Source organism: Halichoerus grypus, chromosome 13, assembly GCF_964656455.1.
Source record: "Halichoerus grypus chromosome 13, mHalGry1.hap1.1, whole genome shotgun sequence".
Classification (NCBI taxonomy): domain Eukaryota; kingdom Metazoa; phylum Chordata; class Mammalia; order Carnivora; family Phocidae; genus Halichoerus; species Halichoerus grypus.
In genome coordinates, this window is record NC_135724.1 from 67,281,741 (window position 1) to 67,302,577 (window position 20,837).

Sequence of the window (20,837 nt, forward strand, 5' to 3'; positions counted from 1 at the left end):
CGATCCCGGGAGTCCAGGATCATGACCTGAGCCAAGGCAGCCGCCCAACAAACTGAGCCACCCAGGCGCCCCTAACCCAGTGACCTCTTGACTCTTGTCTCGTCCAGCTTTCCCCATAGCCCTGTGAGGTCAGCAGCAAAAGGCAGATGCAGCTCACTTTCCTGACTCTCTGTTGGGGATTCATTCATAGAAGGGAATTATCTAGATAGTTGAAATTATACCCAGATTTTAAGTGCCCAGATTTTTTTCATTTTAGTTTATTTTGTTGAAATGTTACTTAAATGCCTTTCATACTCTTCTCCTTTTTAAACAAAGAATACAATCATAACCTAAACTTTTTCTTTTTTTTTTTTTTTTTTTTTTTTTTTTAAAGATTTTATTTATTTATTTGAGAGAGAGAGAATGAGAGACAGAGAGCATGAGAGGGAGGAGGGTCAGAGGGAGAAGCAGACTCCCTACCGAGCAGGGAGCCCGATGCGGGACTCGATCCAGGGACTCCAGGATCATGACCTGAGCCGAAGGCAGTTGCTCAACCAACTGAGCCACCCAGGCACCCAACCTAAACTTTTTCTTAATGAGATTTTTTATTTTGAAAATCAGTTTGTATATACTGCTATCCTCAGGTCCTGCCAAGGAGTGCCAGTTGCTTGTCAATATGTTAAACGTTTCCGGCTAGCTATGCTTTTTGAGGTCTTGTATCTGTTTTTTAATTTTTAAAATCTCTTTCCTTAATCAAACTGTAAATTCTGTTGTATTTCTGCCATTAACATTCTTCTCCATCCTTCTTTCTTAGTTTAGGTTCTTTATTTGTAGGTTGGCCAAAGAGATAACTAAATATATTAGGATTGTATATCATTATTTCAGAAGTTAGCAGGCTATAAGTTAAGGGCTTTTTTATAAATAACATTTATCAAAATGTCAATACTAAAGATGACGGTATAACTTTAATACACCAAATGGAGAAAGTCTTGCTTTTCAAGTCTTCATATGTTATTCAGCATCATTTAACATTAGCAAAATGTCAGAAATTTACCTGTATTAGGAACACATTATATAAGACCAATTTTATTCTCTTCTTTGCCTGGGGTTTCCTCCAAGACTGGTAGTAGAGGGAAATAAGGTAGATGGAGTCTAGTTGATCTTCATCAAGGCATTAGAGAAGCACCCTCCTGACATCCTAGATCTAGAATATGGGCTGAAGGCCAAAACAATCTGGAAGGTTTGTGGAGCTTTCCAAAGGACTGCCGCAGAGGATGCCAGCCCAGCAGAAGCTTCCCCTAGCCTACCCCTCTACCCCCTACCATTGAAGCAAAATGAGCCAGGGCCATAAACGAAGATTCAGAAAGCAAGTAGGTTTCATTCTGTAGATGACACAATACTGGGAATCAGAGACCAGTATGATGAACTAAAGCTAATCCCCCAAGCTTTGGTGGCATCAATGACAGGCAAAAAATACCAATAGCATCAGTAGAGGTGTAAAAAAGATTCAAGTATTTTATGTATCAGTAAGCTTACTGAGCCAGCAGAGTGAAGTGGCTGCTGAAAAGCTAACATCATGTACATGGAAGTCTAGACTGTTTTGAGTGTGGTGATTACTCAGGGTGAGTCCTAACATCCCTGGAATATTAATGTATTTTCCTGAGCCCCACAATTCGAGACTGTTTCTGACACATGGGATTACTGTGAAATCAGAAGCAGGCACTCAGCATCATAAAGGATATATAATCCTAAGGAATGGATTAAAAGAGCTAGGGATATTTGCCATGAAAAGAGATTTGGGGACCTATACCTGTTTCTGGAATATGGGAAAAGGAGTGGCTCCAAGGGCCAGGGGCACAAGCCCCAGAGGACAATATCGGCCCAGAGTTAGGAGGCACTCTGGACCAACACAGGGGGGCCAGTTTCTGTTCCTGGAAGGTCAGCTGATTGGCCACTCGGCAGAGCTGTCATTCGGGGATTTATGTATCAGATATGGGTATGGACACTTTAATGTGTAAAGCTCCTTCTTTTTTTTTTTTTTTTTTTTTGCTCCTTCTAATTCTGAATGAATTTTGTGGTACTTACCTGATTTTGTTTATAAATTTGTCTTTTCTGTTTCCGTGGCTATTACAGATTTTAGAGGCACTTTTGCAGGTTTTGCATGTCCTTTTGGGAATGTGCCAGGCCTTGGAGATTCAAGAAAAAGGTATGATTCTAGATCTGAGGCTTTTTTTTTTTTTCATAATGGCTTTGTGATTACTTTTTTCCTTTGCTTTTCCTGGTCTTCTTTTCTGTGCTTTACTATTTGTGTACCTGATGGATGAAACCTTCCTGAATTAGTTTGCCTTCATTGAGTGTTAGCTAAGAGGACACATGGGGGTCATGAGTACAGCTCTGCTACCTGAATACCAGGTGACCTTAGACAAGTCACTTCACCCTTCTTGGGCCTCAATTTCTTCCTTTATAACATGCCCAACTGCCTCTAGCATAAGGCTACCAACATAATCCCGGGGGACGAAATATATTGTTTAAGTATAGTAAAGGTGCCTGATAACAGGGCTTACCTGTGTTACTGATTTGGGTGTACCATGCATAGATTGAGACCTGCCAAAAAGAGCAGCTGTGTGTGACAGAGATGTAGTCTGAAGTTGTGCAGGTCAGCCACTGACCTGTTGATGTGACTTGTTCTGACCCGTCACATTTGCTAGGGGATGGGTTGTGAGATGTCAGCCAACGTTACAAGCTGGTGCAGCACAACTCTCTCCCAGGCAACTTTCTGATATCGGAACATTTTCACTTTGTCTTCTAGAATACCTTTGCAAATACGCGATCCCATGCCTGATAGGAATCTCACGAGCGTTTGGGCGTTACAGCAACACAGAAGAGTCTCTCCTTTCAAAACTGTTCCCCAAAGTCCCTCCTCATTCCCTCCGAGTCCCTGAGGAGCTTGAAGGTGTGCGGAGGCGATCCTTCAATGACTTCCGCTCCATCCTCCCCAGTAATCTGCTCACGGTGTGTCAGGAGGGCACCCTGAAGAGGAAGACCAGCAGCGTGTCCAGCATCTCTCAGGTGGGGCTGCACGCCTGGGAGGCAGGCAGAGAGGTCAGGTCTTATTAAGTGCTCACTTGAAGAAAATCCCACTGGCGTGCTGGTCAAGGAACTTCACAAAACAGAAAAGGTTCTCACTGGAATTCTGTGTAATACAAGGGCTTGCTTTGGCCTTTTAAGATTTATAAGTGATTTCATCTCCTAGTCATGAAGTATATATTTCCTAGCAGTTCGGTGCCAAGCTCTATTCTGAGTGGGAGACAGTTGGTGCCCTTAAGAAGTATATAATTAAGAAGTATATAATTGACTCATGGAGACAAGCTAAAGACACTAAATGCTAAGAATAATTCATCTCAGTAATGAAGTATAAAATATATGGCTAAACACGAAGAATTTAGGGACATGGTATACAGTAGAGAACACTTAGGTAAGGTGGGCTTCAGGGAGGAGGTGAGGCGTGAACCAGGACTGGAGATACAAATGTTGGGCTGGCAGAGAGAATCTTGTCTCAGGAGAAACTGACAGCGGTTTGACTGGCCTTTTCTAATCTGTAAGGCGGCTTTGTGTTTCAGGTCAGCCCTGAACGTGGGATGCCCCCTCCCAGCTCCCCTGGAGGATCTGCCTTTCACTACTTTGAAGGTGGGCTTCACTTTTCTGACAGGAATATTGACCTGGTACTTGAAGAGCAGGTTCACTGTGACTTGTCTTGACATAAAAGATGCTAATAATAACACTCTGCTGTCATGCATTTAAAGAGTCAAGCTTTTAGAAAGCATTTACTTTCTATTTTTGTTTAAACTTCTTAAAATTTAATTTTAAAATATTTCAAATGTGGAGAAAAGTGCAGAAAATAATATACAGACCCCCCTTCGTGCTCCGTGGGAAGCCTGCTTCTCCCTCTCCCACTCCCCCTGCTTGTGTTCCCTCTCTCGCTGTCTCTCTCTCTCTGTCAAAAAATAAATCTTAAAAAAAAAATAAAGTCAGGGGCGCCTGGGTGGCTCAGATGGTTAAGCGTCTGCCTTCGGCTCAGGTCATGATCCCGGGGTCCTGGGATCGAGTCCCACATCAGGCTCCTGACTCAGCGGGGAGTCTGCTTCTTCCTCTCCCTCTGCCTCTCCCACTGCTCATGCTCTCTCTCTCTCTCTCTCTCTGTATCTCTGTGTCTCAAATGAATAAATAAAATCTTTAAAAAAAAAAATAAAGTCATTAAGTATGTAAATAATATTTTTTTAAAATAATAATGATACGAGTAGTACTTTTTTTTTTAAGATTTTTATTTATTTATTTGACAGAGACAGTTGTTTTCAAGATTTTATTTTATTTTATTTTATTTTTTATTTTTTATTTTTTTTTAAGATTTTATTTATTTATTTGACAGAGAGAGACACAGCGAGAGAGGAAACATAAGCAGGGAGAGTGGGAGAGGGAGAAGCAGGCGCCCCGCAGAGCAGGGAGCCCGATGCGGGGCTCGATCCCAGGACCCTGGGATCATGACCTGAGCCGAAGGCAGACGCTTAACGACTGAGCCACCCAGGCGCCCCTCAAGATTTTATTTTTAAGTAATCTCTACACCCAACAAGGAGCTCGAACTCACAACCCCAGGATCAAGAGCTGCATGCTCTACTGACTGAGCCAGCCGGGCACCCCAAGTCTGATTTTTCTTACAGTTGGTCTCTCTTCTCTTTCCAGGCCCTTTTCTACAGAGCTGTAAGAATGTTTTTAAAGAGTTATTTCTTAAAAGCATAAATCATTTCCACCTTAAAAACTTTCAGTGACTCCCTCCCTGCATGAATCCCAAATCTTAGATCCTTGACTCTGCAGTTCCTGTCTTCTGCCTCCATCTCTGCCCACCACACACTGGCTCTGCCACGCAGGGCTTAGTCCGCATTTCATGGCATCTATCTGGGAGGTGCCCTCTAATCACAAACTTCTTATCTTCTTTTCTATTATTATTTTAAAAAGAAACTTGTATATACTTTAGGTATATAACACGATGATTTGATATACATGAACATGCTGAAATAATGACTCCAATCACATCCTTCTTTTTTTTTTTAATATAGAAACGTAAAAGGTTGCTTAACCGATTTTAATAACATGACATAAAGCCCCTACACTTGATAGAATCGTTATGCAAAATACATAGATGAATACTGTCTTCTTTTAAAAATATAAAATAAATAAGCAAGACGTGAAAATAGGCAAGTTTCATTAAATAAATGAAAATTTTAAAAAAAGAAACTTGCTTTCCATATCATTTGAAGAAGGGAAATTATCATTTTAAACAATATTCAAGTTTATTAAACAAATTAAAAAAAAAGTATTATAAAATGTTTAACTGTCATCAGCTTCGAGGTTTATGTTGCTCCCGAATTTTGCATATAACTGAACTTTCAGATCCGCTAACACTCGCTGAATTGATTCCACTCTGGCTTCTAAGGCGTCGATTCTTCTTGCAAATTTTTCTTTGCCTCTTCTAACATTTCCTGTGTTTCTTCTTGAGAATGGCTAATGAAAACATCACCAATTTGATAAGGTATCATTAAGCAATCATCATCTGCAAACATGATGTCCTCACAAGCATCTTCTAAATTCTGGAGTTGTTTCTTTTTTACTTCTATTTCCTCCTTCAGCTCTGTAATTCTACTTGTATTCCGTGCAAATTTGTTTATCTTTGGTGATCTTCAAAAGTAACGTTGACATCTTCTGCAGTCGCCTTCTTCATGGTGGCCGCCATCTTGGGACTGGACCAATCACATCCTTCTCCTCATGGTTACCATTTCTTTCTTTCTTTCTTTTTTTTTTTTAATGCAGTGATAGCACCTGAAATCTACTCTCTTAGCAACTTTCCAGTATTTGATGCCATGTTAAATATTGTCATCATTCTATACATTAGCTCTCTAGACTTATTCATACTACTTAACTGCAACTTTGTACCTTGACCAGCATCTCCCCATTTCCCCCATCTCCCTGCCCCCTGGTAATGATTGCTCAGCTCTCTGCTCCCATGTATTCGACTTTTTTAAGTGTCTACATATAAGTGAGATCATGCAGTTTATTTTCTGTCCATGTCTGGCTTATTTCACTTCGAGTAATGTCCTTAGGTTCATCCATGTTGTTGCAAACAGCAAAATCTTTCTCAAGGCTGAATAATACTCCTTTATGCGTGTGTGTGTGTGTGTGTATCCAGCACTTGTGAATGAATATGAATAAATAAATATGAATAAATATATGTGTGTGTAAATACACCTATTTATACACGTTTGACACACACTCCTTACCTTCTTCCCTGCCTACTTGCTTTAAACCAGCTTTGTTCTCACTCTTTCCTCATTCATTCCCTCCTTCACTGGTCATTTATGATGTTGGCCTCCAGCATCTCAACTGCTGTCCATATTATTGCCCATCCTCTGTTGTAAGTTGCCTGTTTGCTCCCCTGGGACCCATTCGCCTTTAGTCAGGTCAGCATAGCATCACAAGCATCAGAGAAGTACACACCAGCTTTGACACAATCAGGATCAACTCAACTCTGCGTTTTCTGTGCTGCAGGGCTTCAGAAAGTAATAAAATTTATTATTTGTTTTTTAATGGGTTGATAATTGTCTATCACTATTTAATATGAAAATATTACAAGCTTGTTTATTTTCTACTCATAGTCTCCTATTATAGATTTCTAATAATGGATTTTCAAACAATTATAGGCATTTGGGGTTCATGTTTATTTGTAAGTGTTGGACGATTGCCTTTATTTTTGTTCTGATTTTGAAACATCTAATAATGTGCATTTTTGTTCTAATTTTGGTGGTAAAATATCTTGGGGTCCTGTGGACCTGAAATTTACATCTGTCAACCTTTAAAAAGTTGTAATACTTAAAAAAAAAAAAAAGTATTACTTTTTTTTTCTTCCTACATTAAGTTATACTGTCTGTGTTGAAAATGCTAGGACATGATTGTATCTGAGCTTTGATGTGAAACACTCCCATGAGAGGCATCATTCTCAAAGGATTTGAAATTCAGCCTTTACTTGTTCATTAAAAAACAAAGAATTGGAGTGTAAACAAAAGCAAAGTATATGCCTTTGTTGATTATTGAGGGAATCAGCTTGAGGAAGTATCCTGGTCATGTGTGAACGTGACTGACTTTCTGGTTTTCTTCCCTGCCAGTCTCTTACTTACCTGATGGGAGTGCCCTGGAACCTGATTTCTACTTCTCCACCATCAGTTCCAGCTTCTCAGTTTCTCCTCTTTTTAATGGCATCACCTATAAGGAGTTCAATATTCCACTAGAAATGCTTCGAGAACTCTTAAACTTGGTAAGGAAAGCATTGGTGGTTAAACAGATCTCGTGTACTTCAATCAGTAAAATTGCTAGTGGTGTAAGCATGGCTTTTTTTTTTTTTTTTAAAGATTTTATTTATTTATTTGACAGAGAGATACACAGCAAGAGAGGGAACACAAGCAGGGGTACTGGTAGAGGGAGAAGCAGGCTTCCCGCAGAGCAGGGAGCCTGATGCGGGGCTCGATCCCAGGACCCTGGGATCATGACCTGAGCCGAAGGCAGACGCTTAACGACTGAGCCACCCAGGCGCCCCAAGCATGGCTTTTTTTTTTTTTTAAGATTTTTATTTATTTATTTATTTGACAGAGAGAGAGAGACACAGCAAGAGAGGGAACACAAGCAGGGGTACTGGTAGAGGGAGAAGCAGGCTTCCCGCAGAGCAGGGAGCCTGATGCGGGGCTCAATCCCAGGACCCTGGGATCATGACCTGAGCTGAATGCAGACGCTTAATGACTGAGCCACCCAGGCGCACCAAGCATGGCTTTTTTTTTTTTCTTTTTGTTTCATTTTGGTTTTCTTAGAGAGCAGTGAGTGGTTTGGGGAGGGGTAGAGGTAGACAGACAGAGGGAGAAGGAGAGAGAATCTCAAGCAGGCTCTGCTGAGCGTGGAGCCCAACACGGGGCTTAATCTCACGAGCCTGAGGTCATGACCAGAGCCGAAATCAAGAGTTGGACGCTTAACCAACTGAGCCACCCAGGCACCCAAGCCTGTTGTTGTTGTTGTTTTTCCCAAACAAAAAACTAGGAGTTTTTCAGTATTTCAGAATATAACTTAGAAGTCATAATTTTTTTTTTTTTTAAAGATTTTATTTATCCATTTGACAGAGACAGACACAGCGAGAGAGGGAACACAAGCAGGGGGAGTGGGAGAGGGAGAAGCAGGCCTCCCGCAGAGCAGGGAACCCGATGCAAGGCTCAGTCCCAGGACCCTGGGATCATGACCTGAGCCGAAGGCAGACGCTTAATGACTGAACCACCCAGGTGTCCCAGAAGTCATAAATTTTTGATGGAAGAAGGGAAGAGTAACATTCATGGAGTCATTTTTGCAATGTTTTCATTGACTCCTTGCAGCACTCATGTGGGAGAGGCAGGCATTCATCCCCATTTTAGAGGTAAGGCAATCAGTGCCAAATACATCAAGCATCCATCGGCGAAGGGCAGGGCTGGGGCTCAGTCCCAGGGAATCTGACCCAATGCCTAGTTCCTATTGCACCTGACTCCTTCCCATGGGCTGATATTTTTAAATCAATACGAAACCTTTATTTTTCATATTTGGATACCTTGGGATGACCTCTGAGGTAACATCAGAGAAGACATTGGTGCCATTGTCCCAATCCTGAAATAGATGGGTCTCTGATCCAAGGGCTCTGAAGTTGTTATGATTGAGCTGAGTTGCTTTGAGACAGAGTCAAGTGGGTAGATAAGGATAAAGACGTTGTCAGGGACAGACTCTAAAGATGAGACTTTCTCCTTTGGAAAGAATGAGAGGGTCTCCCTCAGTGTGGAGTGTGAAAGGAAATCCCTCCAGGAGATGGCTTTAGGCCGAAGATATATGAAGACATTAAAGCAGGGGCACCTGGGTGGTTCAGTTCGTTGAGCATCCAACTCTTGATCTCAGCTCAGGTCTTGATCTCAGAGTCGTGAGTTCAAGCCCCGAGTTGGGCTCCATGCTGGGAGGGGAGCTGACTTAAAAAAAAAAAAAAAAAAGACATTAAAGCATTGGCAATAATTAATGAGGATAGAGCCATAATGAATTACTAAATAGCCTTACGATGTTTTTGAAGTTGCCCTCAAGAAGGAAAACTCTCCCTAAACTGCTCCTCCCTGTTAGTGTCCCAGACAGAACGCTGGCCTGGGTGGCCTTCTCAGATGGTCAGGTGACTCTTCCTAGTATCATGTCAGAAATCCCAACTGAAGGCTGCATGTTTCACACTCTTTTATAGAGGCAGTTCTTTTTTCCGGGATATTTTAACTTCTTGAGGTTAGCTTTTCTTCTAGGCAATTTTTCATTTCTTCTCCTGGCATGTTGTTTATCATTGTCTATGTGTTTTGAAAATCAGCTTCTTGAAGTACTACAGTTGGGGTGGCGGGCAGTTCTATCAGGAGGCTCTGCAGCTGCCAGAACAGTTCATTCCTGTACTAAATGCTGGTACAGAGAATGGGTGGAAATAAGTGCTTCTGTTAGAAATTTAGAATGTGTGTTGCATTCTGAGTACCTAGGCAGCTTCCAAAGAGCCAGTGTACCAGGCCTGCAGGAGGAGGAGTCCGGAGTCATCAGGGCCAAAGACTGGCTGTGAAGGTGTCCCTGATGTCTGGGAGGAGGTTTGGGTGAATTTTCAGTGATAACTGGAGTCTGAACACTTTCACATCCTGGAAATGGAAATCTCATGTCAGCAAATTTGAGGGAGTTGGTTCCTTTCCCATTTTTATGTTATTCCAATCAAGGTCAAGAAGACAAGTTCCAAGTGATGGCAGAATTAAGGACATTTTGTGTGTTATAGTTTGATGTGGAGACATAATGAGTATATTGTTGGCCTATCATTTCCATTGCGTTTTTCATCTCATGAGTGTGTCATGTGGTTTCACCTGTCAACATGATTTGTTCTTTATTAGAGGGAGCTGGCATTCCTGTCCCTCACTGTGTTCGTCAGGGACCTCACAAGGTCTTGTTTCTCTGATAGGTGAAGAGGATTGTCGAGGAGCCTGTCCTCAAATCCTTGGATGCAGTCGTAGCCAGCGTGATAGAGGTACGTCCCTTCGGGGTCCTGAGATCAGCCTGATGTGAGCATGTGCATGGAGAACAGGAAGAGTTTGTGGGTGGCAGCTGGAGTGACAGGGTTGTCAGTGAGCTTCCAGCTTAGCCCCCACAGTGGCCACACAGCTGCCGCCTGAGAGCTTGCTTGTGCTCCCTCTTTTAAATGCATCACCTCAGTGATCTGATGGCCGTTTGGCTGTCTTTCTCCTTCTCCAGTTCCTGTAAGACAGCCAGAGTTGCTGAGTTTTCAGCAAGAGGGGGGTGGTTCTTCCCATTAGAACAACATACGGAGAAACCAGTTTGGAGGGAGCAGGTGCGGCACCCAGCAGGCGTCTCTGGACAGCCTGAGTCTTTGGTTTTCCTCTGCCTGAGGCTTAGGAGAGGGAGGAGAGTGATTCAAGTGTTTCAAGTGGTGAATCATGACAAATGGTCATTCCATCTCTCTAATGCTGTGTCAGGAATATAATACTCACTCAGCCGGGCCTCAGCCTAGAAGGCAAAGGGAGGTCCGGAGAGTTTCCGTGGTGTGGTCACGTGCCTCTGCTCCCTCACAGGCCAACCCTAGCGCTGATCTCTACTACACCACATTCAGCGACCCTCTCTACGTGGCCATGTTCAAGATGCTGCGTGACACTCTGTACTACATGAAAGGTACGGACGGTCTGCGCCGTAGACCTGCGGCAGTGGCCTGGAACCCGGTGTGACTGCGGTGACACCGGGTTCCAGGCCACTGCCGCAGGTCTGTGCTTCCTTTCTGCTGGGGCCCCTTAAAAACACACAAGTAACATGGTCCCATTACCGAAATTTGGGGAAAAAAGGCAAATAAGAAAAAAAAATCTGTCCATGATCCTGCACCCCTAATAGCATCAATGCTGGCTCCTTTCGTGGGTTTATTTCCTCAGGGGCTTTTCTGACATGACCGTGTTGTCTTGTCCTGATCACCCGATCATGTATACAATTTATCATGTCTATTTGAGACATTTCAAAAAGTTTAAAAAAGAAGAAAATGAGGACTTCATAATCTTATAACTCAGAGAAAATATCTTAATAGTTTAGCACATGCACACACACAAATTTAGCCTTTCCTTCCAGTTTCCCTTTTGTGCATTTTTATTTTTTTTTAATTTTTTAATTTTTTAAAGATTTTTAAAATTAATTTATTTATTTGACAGAGAGCACAAGCAGGGGGAGTGGCAAGCAGAGGGAGAGAGAGAAGCAGGCTCCCCACAGAGCAGGGGGAACCCGATGTGGGACTCGATCCTAAGACCCCAGGATCATGACCTGAGCCAAAGGCAGTCGCTTAACCAGCTGAGCCACCCAGGCGCTCCATTCCCTTTTGTGCATTTTTAAAACATGTTTCCTGCGTTCTCTTATGTTACAGAATGTTCTCTATCAACATAAGTTTTGATGGCCATGTAGTATTCTATCAAGCAGATGTACTATAATCTAGTTAGCTGTTTTCCTAATTTGGTTCCAAGAACTCCTGGGAATCTGTGTCTGGCTGGGGACCCAACAAGTGTTAGGTTCACAAAGAAGGGTGGAAGGGACTGCCCTGCCCAACCTGACCTTCAGATGCCCTGAGGCTTTTCTCCCCACCTGAGCCTCATGTTGCTGGCTTCCTTGGCTCTTCTGTCTTGTGCCCATCATGGGGATTCTCCTGATTTTTCCAGGCCCCAAAGATGAGAATTGGAAGAAGCTGTGAACTCTGGGCGCCCCAAAGATGTAGCCCTGTAGCCAGGGATTCTCTTCTTCAGGCTACAACCAGTTTTTCCCCTTAGCTGATAGCCAACAACCTTTTTGTTAAAAAAAAAAAAAAATCACTAAAGTATTTCTCCTTGTTAGTTGGACCAGTTCCACCAGTGATACATCCCAGTTTCTGTGTTTCAGACATTCAGGTTTTAGTATACTGACTGCTTAAAACAGTATTGCTCCCACTTCCCTGGGAAATGGTCATTTTCTCTGAGTGCCTGGTAGCACGTGTGCCGAGAGTAGGCACTCTTTTCTTTTTTCTTTCTTTCTTTTTTTTTTTGAGAGAGAGCACACGTGTGTGTGTGTGTGAGAGAGAGAGAGAGAGAGAGCGAGCAGGTGGGGGAGGGGCAGAGGGAGAGAGAGAATCTTAAGCAGGGGCTCGATCTCATGACCCATGACCTGAGCTGAGATCAAGAGTTGGACGCTTAACCGACCGAGCCACCCAGGTGCCCCCTGCAGCGGCCACTCTTACAACCAGAGGAGCCAGCAGCAGACCTACTCCTCTTGGGTTTCTGTTAGAGTGGGAGAGACCGTAGAGCTACTGCCTGAATTTTCGTGGTTTGTTTCCACCTGCAGTGCCTGTTCTCCTTCCCACAGACCTCCCAGCCTCCTTTGTGAAGGAGATCCATGATTTTGTGCTGGAGCAGTTCAACACGAGCCAGGGGGAGCTTCAGAAGATTCTGCATGATGCAGACCGGATCCACAATGAGCTGAGCCCCCTCAAGCTGCGCTGCCAGGCAAACGCTGCCTGCGTGGACCTCATGGTGTGGGCCGTGAAGGACGAGCAGGGTGAGCATCGGCCACTGCCGTGCCCCAGATGTCTGGTACCCTGTCCTCAGGCTGAGGAAACTGGACATGGGAGGAGGTGATAGCGAGGGCCACAGGATCTGTGTGTCCTCTCCATAGCTTCTTGATGGTTCTTTAGGCTTTTATGTGGAGAAGTGGGAGCTCCGTGCCGGAGGAAAAGGTGCTTGTCTAGGGTGAACAGCAAAATGGGAAGTGTGTGGCAGACTGTGGATGGCTGCCACGTGCAGAGCACTGGGGACGAGAGGCTCAGGGCCAGCAGAGAGGAGAGAGCAGTCACACGCCACATGGGTCGGTGTTTTCACAACAGCAGAAATGGAGCAGGGATGAGGTTTCAGTTAAGGATGCCTGCCTGCCTGTAAATACTTTCTGGTATAACCACTCATTATTAATAAAGCCTGCAAAAAGTATGCCCCTGGGCATTTAATTGTATGATTAATTGGTGAACAAGTATTTTGTAAATATTGGCCTTCGCGAATCATCCATACCCTCCTCTCATTTTTTTGAATTTAGGTGCTGAAAATCTTTGCATCAAGCTCTCTGAGAAGCTGCAGTCTAAGACGTCCAGCAAAGTCATCATTGCTCATTTGCCCTTGCTTATCTGCTGTCTGCAGGTCAGTCTCACTGACACTTGCAAGGCTTCGATCCCATCAACTAGGGCAGTCTTCTTGTTATATCATTTAGGCTCTGGTTGGCATAGCAGCAGCAGAACCTGAGCTGTTGTCTTTAGGAACTTGAACTAGAGCCTGCTGTAGACACAGTTCATCGATGAGTGGGGGGCTGCTGCTGACAGTGTGCCAGGGATTTCTGTGATTTCCAGGCGCAGCTGAGTCCTCCTTTGTGGAGAGGCCGCCCGGTGTCTACTGGGCTGTTCCCAAGGCTGCAGGCAAAGTCCTGAGGACACCTCCTGATGTCTGCAGTGCTGGCTCTGCTCTCAGAGACTCTTACCTTGCCAAGTTACTAATCCCAGTTACCATAGCTGCCATTGTTCAGAAATCATGTTGTGTATCCTTTCTCCCCTAAATTTGCTTCCAAAAGAAATGGACACACTTTAACAATATATCTCCCCTTTAGGCTGAGCAGAGTCTAGACCATTCTCCTTTCCAGTCTTTTTCTGCCCTGTGAGCAAAGTGGCCCTGTTTTGACCTTGGAAGTTTCTGGTCCAACTCGGGTATCTGAAAGGTTGGGTGTCTATTGCTTGGGCCTGCTCAGTGGCTACAACTCACGTTGTATGATGGGTTGATGGTGTGTTGCAGGGTCTGGGCCGCCTGTGTGAGAGGTTCCCGGTGGTGGTGCATTCAGTGACGCCGTCTCTGCGGGACTTCCTGGTTGTCCCGTCCCCTGTGCTGGTGAAGCTCTATAAGTGCCACAGTCAATACCACACAGGTAACGGATGGCTGTACCCAAGGCCACTTCTCCAGCTCCTAAATCCCATGTGTCCCTGCGGCTCCAAGAAAAGGACCGCGTGACCTTGTGTGCCAGCCCGCCATGGTTTTGTGACTGAGAGCTTGTGGCTGGCCTGTGCGCCCTGCCCTGTCCTTGGGCTCATTCCTCCTTTATGCCTTTCCTCATGGCTTTCCCTACATGACCCCCGCTGGGCTCCAGTTCTTTCCTTCCTCCGCCCTTCCCTGGCATATAGTCCTGCCACCACTGAGGGGTCTTCTAGTTCCACTTTCTCTTTGTTTTTGGCTCCTTCTGTCACTGAGACAGTCTAAAGCATGAGTCCAATGTGTCCCAGACACTGGGCCAGGAGCTCTCCATGCTGGATCTCAGCTAGTCCCTATCCCTGCCTCGTGAGTGTATTATCATGTTTCTATGACAGGGACATGGGCTCAGAGCAAATCTGGCCACCTGTAACCATTAGCATTCATTAATACCTGCTTCCTCCTGGGGCTTTAATGTTGTATTGCTCATCCCACCCACTCAGTCCTGTGAAGGTGGGTGCTTTATCTTCTCCCTTCAGATGAAGAAACCCAATCTCCAAGCAGATGAGACGTTTCCCTGGACCCCGGGACAAGGAGGGGTCTCTGTGGCTCTAAGGCTCCTGCTCTCACGCTCACCCCCCACCCTTACTGTTTTTGTGCACATTAGCTACATAACCCTCGGGGACAGAACCACGCCTCACCCTCAGGGCTGGGTACCTGTGGGTGTTCATCAGGACTTTCAAACCATTTCTTAAGAAATTGCTGTGGTACCCATTTATCATTTTGCAACCTAAATATTCTTCCTTTTGTTTAAGCATGTTCATTTCATCCTTTCTGTTCTCACTTTTGTTTCTGAAATGTTTGGTCAAATCATTTTAGAGGGGTTGTTTCATAAGCTAAAAATGATCAGTATATTATTTTGGTTTTGAATTACGGACAAGGGGATGGAAAGTGACAGGTTTAACCAGATACATACTTGAATTTTTACGTTTAGTTGCTGGCAATGATATAAAAATCAGTGTAACCAACGAGCATTCTGAGTCAACCCTGAATGTCATGTCGGGAAAGAAGACCCAACCCTCCATGTATGAGCAGCTCCGGGACATTGCCATTGACAACATCTGCAGGTGGGAGACCGGCCAGAGGGGTGGGTGACGTGGGGAGGAAGGAAACAGGCTTCAGATAAAATTACTAAAAAATAAGAAACGTTCATAGTTTTTTAAAGCTTGTTTCAGATTATTGTAAACCTACACCTGATTTTAAAAGAGGAATCATTACATATTTTTTAATGATTTTTTTAAAAGATTTATCCATTTATTTTAGAGAGAGAGAGAACACACGCATGCATGCGCAGGAGGGAGGAGCAGAGGAAGAGGAGAGAGAGTCTCAAGCAGACTCTGTGCTCAGTGCAGAGCCTGATGTGGAGCTCGATCTCATGACCCCGAGATCACGACCTGGTCCAAAATCAAGAGTCAGATGCTTAACTGGCTGTGCCACCCAGGCACCCCACATATTTTTTTTTTTTAAGATTTTATGTTGAGAGAGAGAGAACACAAGCTGTGGGGGGTGGGTTCAAGAAGAAGGGGCAGAGGGAGAGGGAGAAGCAGACTCCCTGCTGAGCAGGGAGCCCAATGTGGGGCTCGATCCCAGGACCCCTGGGATCATGACCTGAGCCAAAGGCAGATGCTTAACTGACCGAGCCACCCAGGCGCCCCTATTTTTTTTAATAAAGCTTGTTTTTCTTTTTTTGATCATAAACATAATTAAAAAATGGGAGAGAAAACTTATGGAATGTAGAAAAAAAGTAGAAAGAAAAGAGTTATCCATCAGCCTATACCATCCAGAGTAACAACACATTGTCACGTTTTCTGTTTTTTTTTCCTTATAATTTTTAGTGTAAGAGACGGGTTTTATATGATTTATATGATTGAGTGCTGCCCAGGCTCCTGCTATGTGAACTCTTGCTCTCCAAACTCAGAAACCACATACATTCTGATTTATGTGAAAATGTATCTCTCCCTCTGAATTCTGGCTCCATGCTCTCAGAAGCCCCATCACGAGAATATGATGGCCCTCTCTGTCAGACACACGCTCTTCTCTGACTCTGGCCTGGGAGCCAAACGGATGTAGAGAGCGAGAGATGCCTGAAGAAATTCTGTGTCCTTAGGGGCTTTTAAAATTACCCCTTTTCTTTAGAAAGTAAGTTTTTCTCCATACTATTAAAACCTTGGTATATCATTTAATATTCCCTCAGCTGTCTTGGGACCATCTGTCTTGAATCAGTTACTGTAACTTTTGTTAAGGAACTGTTCTGGAAATTTTAAATTGGAATTAGGGTGAGTGTAACATTCTGAAAGAAACCATTCTGGTCAAATAATGAAGTTACTGTTTCTGACTGAGATATTTATCAAGTGGGCAAAATCGGCAGCGATTCTTTGAATTCATTCTGTGTAATGATTTTCATTCAGATTTCTGGGGGAAAAATGCTCAGAGCAGTTCTTTAAACTCTGTAGACCTGACAAAGAGACCAAAAGCAAACACAAAACACTCATCTGTTGTTCTGATGCCCAATGCTGTGTGGGTTTCCTCACGGTCCAGGTGCCTGAAAGCTGGCTTGACGGTGGACACGGTGATCGTGGAGGCCTTCCTGGCCAGCCTCTCCAACCGGCTCTACATCTCCCAGGAGAGCGACAAGTACGTCCCATCCTCAAGGGGCAGCCACTTGTTCTCTGCAGACATGTTGGGGGGCCACCTGGTATCTCGCACATCTGTGCTTCTTTCTTGCACAGTGTGGAGTCGTGCATCAGGTCTGTCCCACAATTTAAGGTGAAACCCACCTTAGAATGTTGATCCTGGACCACTGTTTGGGAACAGAGAAAGATCTGTGTCTTACTGCCTAGAGCCAGGGACTTTGTGTTTCTTCAGGAAGTAAGGATTCCAGGGTGCCACGGTCGGATGACTGCTTCATCTGAAAGACTGTGGTAACCTTGGGGTCCAGGCTGTAGCTTCTGGGTTTCATTTCACAGAGGACTGTTCCCAGGATGCTTCTGTTTCCTCCCTCCCACAGGGACGCTCACTTGATTCCTGACCACACCATCCGAGCCTTGGGACACATTGCGGTGGCCCTGAGGGACACCCCAAAGGTCATGGAGCCAATTCTGCAGATCCTGCAACAGAAATTCTGCCAGCCCCCCTCCCCCCTTGACGTGCTCATCATCGACCAGCTGGGCTGCCTGGTTATCACCGGAAACGTAAGGCAGGACCTGCAATGAAACCCACTACCCTCTGCAAGCTTTGTTACTTTGACTATCAGGAGTGCAAAAATAGATTAAATTTACCCTTCAGATGAGTTAAATGCTCACAACTGTCTTGACATTGAACAGGGAGGTTTTTTTCCAAGTAAAAGAGAATAGTGTGATGGCTCTGTAAGTGCTGGGAAAAGGAGGTTTAAACTCATTTCTTGCCGATGTTAATAACATGTAACAGGATTTAAGTTGAAACCATTTCCCTTTTAGCTTTTGAGGTTTGCTGAAAGCTTTAGGAATGGATGCCCCTGATGGTCTTTCAGGCCCTTATGGTCCATACATTCCAGAAGCTTTTGCTCTGAATGATGGTAGAGGAGCCTTTTCCGTGTTCCAAGGAGGGGCTTTCATGGAGAAGTCATGCCATGGTAACCGTGTACCTCACTCTTCCAGCAATACATTTATCAGGAAGTGTGGAATCTCTTCCAGCAGATCAGCGTGAAGGCCAGCTCTGTCGTGTACTCAGCCACTAAAGATTACAAGGATCATGGCTACAGGTAATTCTCTAGACCTTGTTGTCACTCTAGATCGTGACAGTTTTCAGCTCCCTTTAAAAGTATGAGGCTTGGGGATTTGTCTTTTGAATAAACTTTTTTCCTACAAAAGCATTATGTGCTACAAATCAGCACATGCACAAGTGGGAAATGAAGACCCCATGTGACTGCCACTGGGAGCTGAGCATCTCAGTGTCATTACCTCAGACCCTCCCTGACTCCAGATAGGCTCAAAGTGTCCACCCAGCTGACGGGCTTTTTTATGTAACAGCGCATCAGCCATGCCATTAACCTTCTTCCATGTGCCGCCTTTAATGGCTGCAGAATGTCCCATCTTAGAGCAGCACCAAGATCTAACCAGTCCCTAGCTTGGGGGTTAGTTTGCCAGTTTTCCTGCTGGTAAGTGCTACACCGAACAATCTAATAGCTGTGTATCTGAGCGTCCTCTGATGCTTTCCTCAGGATAGATTCAGAGAGGTGGGATTTGGAGGGTCAAAGGGAATAGACATTTTACATGCTCAGTTGTTTGATATTTGTGTAAAGTCTGGCCAGTTTTCCCAGCAGACTAAGATATGCTTCCTTGCCTGTTCCTTGCCCTTACTGTGAATACTTTGAGGGCAGGGGCATGTTTTTCCACATATGGAGGATCTCATAAGAGTTTGACAGATCAAGGGAAGAGCGGGACAGAGGAGTGGGGCAGGGAGGAAGAGATGTGCCCCTTTGTTGGCATTTCTTTTCTCTCTTTCTGACCTTTACGTGCAGGGCTCAGTCTGAGGTTCTCTCCAACTCACTTCAGTGGGTGGGAGTGTGGCTGTGTGACCTTTGAAAAAGCTCACCCTCTCTGTGCCTTTGTTTCTTCATCCGTCATCCATCAAATGAACATCTGTCTCCAGTTGTGTGGGTAATTGAGATCATATACAGGAAAGCTCTTGATAAATGCAAGCTCTTGGCCTTGTCATTTCTTTGCCTTCTTACTACCTCCATTGCAAGCCCAGGCTACCAGAACAGCCTGAGGACTGGTTTAGGGAGACAGTCAGCTCCTTTCCCCTTCGTGTATCCATCCGTCCATCCTGGTCTTTGTGAAGAAACTGACACACAGACCAAAGCACCTCTTTCCCTCATTGCTTCCTTATCCCGAAGTGACTCCTGCACCTCCTTGGCCCTCACACCTTCCCCTCCTTGTCTTTTCTCCTGCTGTTTTCCTTCTGACCCTGGCCTCTGTCTTGCTGCAGTATGCAGTACTTGGCCTTCTCCATGCCTACCAGTTCTTCAACTTCTCCACTTCGCTCTTCCATAAGGCCTTTTCTGATACCACCACCAGAAGTGGTTTGTCCTCTTCCTCACCAGTGGAAGCTTTTACTGCCATTCATTTGCCCTTACCGCCCAGGATTTCACATGTCTGTGAAGGGCTGCTGTTTGCTGGGAGATTTCTGGGGGCCAGATGATGTGCTCAATGCTTCATGTGGAGTGTTTCATTTGTCCTACACCCTGCGAGGAGGGAATTATATTATTCTTGTTTTATTCAGGAGGAAACTGAGGCTCAAAGGTGAGCCACTCATCTGAGGTCATGCAGCATAAAAGTGGCAGGCTCTGGCTGCCCCCAGCACCTGCAGAAGCCTGGCCAGCCTTGCTGGTTTGCTGTGTCTCTCTGCGGGAGTGGGGGGTCGGGGGGCATTGTCAGCTTTGTATCCAGGGCTTACCTGGGGCCAGCACTGTCCTGATGCCGGTTGTCCCAGGGCCACTGAGTGCTTCCTTTGTGTCTGATGTGAGCTAATACTAACATCAGCCCCATGGTGGAGACAGTGTGGGGAAGAAGCCGATCATCAGAGGAGAGTTTTATGGGCGGAAATAGTGAATTAAGGCTACCTATAATTTGAGAGGAAAGCAGGGCCCAGCCAGGAATTTAGCTACGTGGTAGGCTTTCAACACTGAGAGAGAAGTGTCCTAAGATCTTCACAAGTTCCACAGGTGTGGATTCCTGGAACCTAAGCAGCTCCCCGAGGCCCTTACTGCATGTCAGGAGAGGTTAAAGCCATTTCAGTAGCAGCTGACTGTCCTTTAGGGGCTGGTGTTCACAGAGATGTTCATCCACTCTGGAGGCTCCTTCATTCACAGGCACTGAGGGGCATGGTGAGGCAGGAGTCAACTGGCCTCACCCCTGCAATCCAGGCCCCGTGTTGTGGCAGCTCTCCTTTCTCTCCCCACCAGGCACTGCTCCCTGGCGGTGATCAATGCCCTGGCCAACATCGCAGCCAACATCCAGGATGAGCACCTCGTGGATGAGCTGCTCATGAACCTGCTGGAGCTGTTTGTGCAGCTGGGGCTGGAGGGAAAGCGAGCCAGCGAGCGGGCCAGCGAGAAGGGGCCCGCCCTGAAGGTAGGGAGGGAGGAGGGCGGTCACCCTGGGGCATCTGGTAAACAGCAAGAACGAAGGTTCTTTCTCAGGGGTGTTGGCAGGGGTGTGGAGAGGGTGGCTTTCTCGTAGGCTTTCTTATAGGACCATGTCTGGCTCGTGGCAGCTACCTCCCCCGGCCCAGGGTGGGGATTCCCCCAGACCCCCTCTCTTCCTTCTCTCGGCCATCATGAAGCCAGGGAGTGGAGGCTTTCACCAGAACGCAGTGACAACATGAGAAGGGCCAGATCTAACCTAATCTGGGCCATCCAGGGAGATGGGTCCATGGGGACAGACAAAATGACAGGTCTCGGGCCCCAAAGAGACAGATTGGGGAGGCTGAGGCAGGTTAAGCCCCCTACCCCATCATTTCCCCTTTCACATGTCATGCTGGTGCCAGTCTCTCTACCAGAGTCTCCACCTTCATCCTCCTCTGTCTTTTCCTCCCACCTCCCTTCCCCAGTTACTGTTTATGTGCCTAGTCAACGGTCAGCCCACCTTCTCTGTAAAGGGCCAGATTATCCTTGTTTTAGGCTCTGTGGGCCATAGAGTC

General features: G+C 45.4%; 1 protein-coding gene and 1 pseudogene across 2 annotated transcripts in view; one reads left to right on the forward strand and one right to left on the reverse strand.

The window, feature by feature from the left end:
- PI4KA (phosphatidylinositol 4-kinase alpha) overlaps positions 1–20,837 on the forward strand; it is a 118,474-nt gene that overhangs the window by 26,009 nt on the left and 71,628 nt on the right. The window contains exons 5-18 of one of the 2 annotated variants that reach the window (XM_078060681.1): positions 2,113–2,185; positions 2,789–3,048; positions 3,600–3,666; positions 7,191–7,339; positions 10,046–10,111; positions 10,674–10,770; positions 12,445–12,657; positions 13,186–13,286; positions 13,929–14,058; positions 15,091–15,223; positions 16,695–16,790; positions 17,164–17,347; positions 17,792–17,895; positions 20,101–20,269. In XM_078060681.1, coding sequence (XP_077916807.1) covers positions 2,113–2,185; positions 2,789–3,048; positions 3,600–3,666; positions 7,191–7,339; positions 10,046–10,111; positions 10,674–10,770; positions 12,445–12,657; positions 13,186–13,286; positions 13,929–14,058; positions 15,091–15,223; positions 16,695–16,790; positions 17,164–17,347; positions 17,792–17,895; positions 20,101–20,269 — 1,842 coding nt within the window. The remainder of the gene's footprint in view (positions 1–2,112; positions 2,186–2,788; positions 3,049–3,599; positions 3,667–7,190; positions 7,340–10,045; positions 10,112–10,673; positions 10,771–12,444; positions 12,658–13,185; positions 13,287–13,928; positions 14,059–15,090; positions 15,224–16,694; positions 16,791–17,163; positions 17,348–17,791; positions 17,896–20,100; positions 20,270–20,837) is intronic. The other variant, XM_078060682.1, reaches the window with a different exon arrangement.
- On the reverse strand, positions 5,306–5,764 carry LOC118543369 (prefoldin subunit 4 pseudogene; annotated as a pseudogene).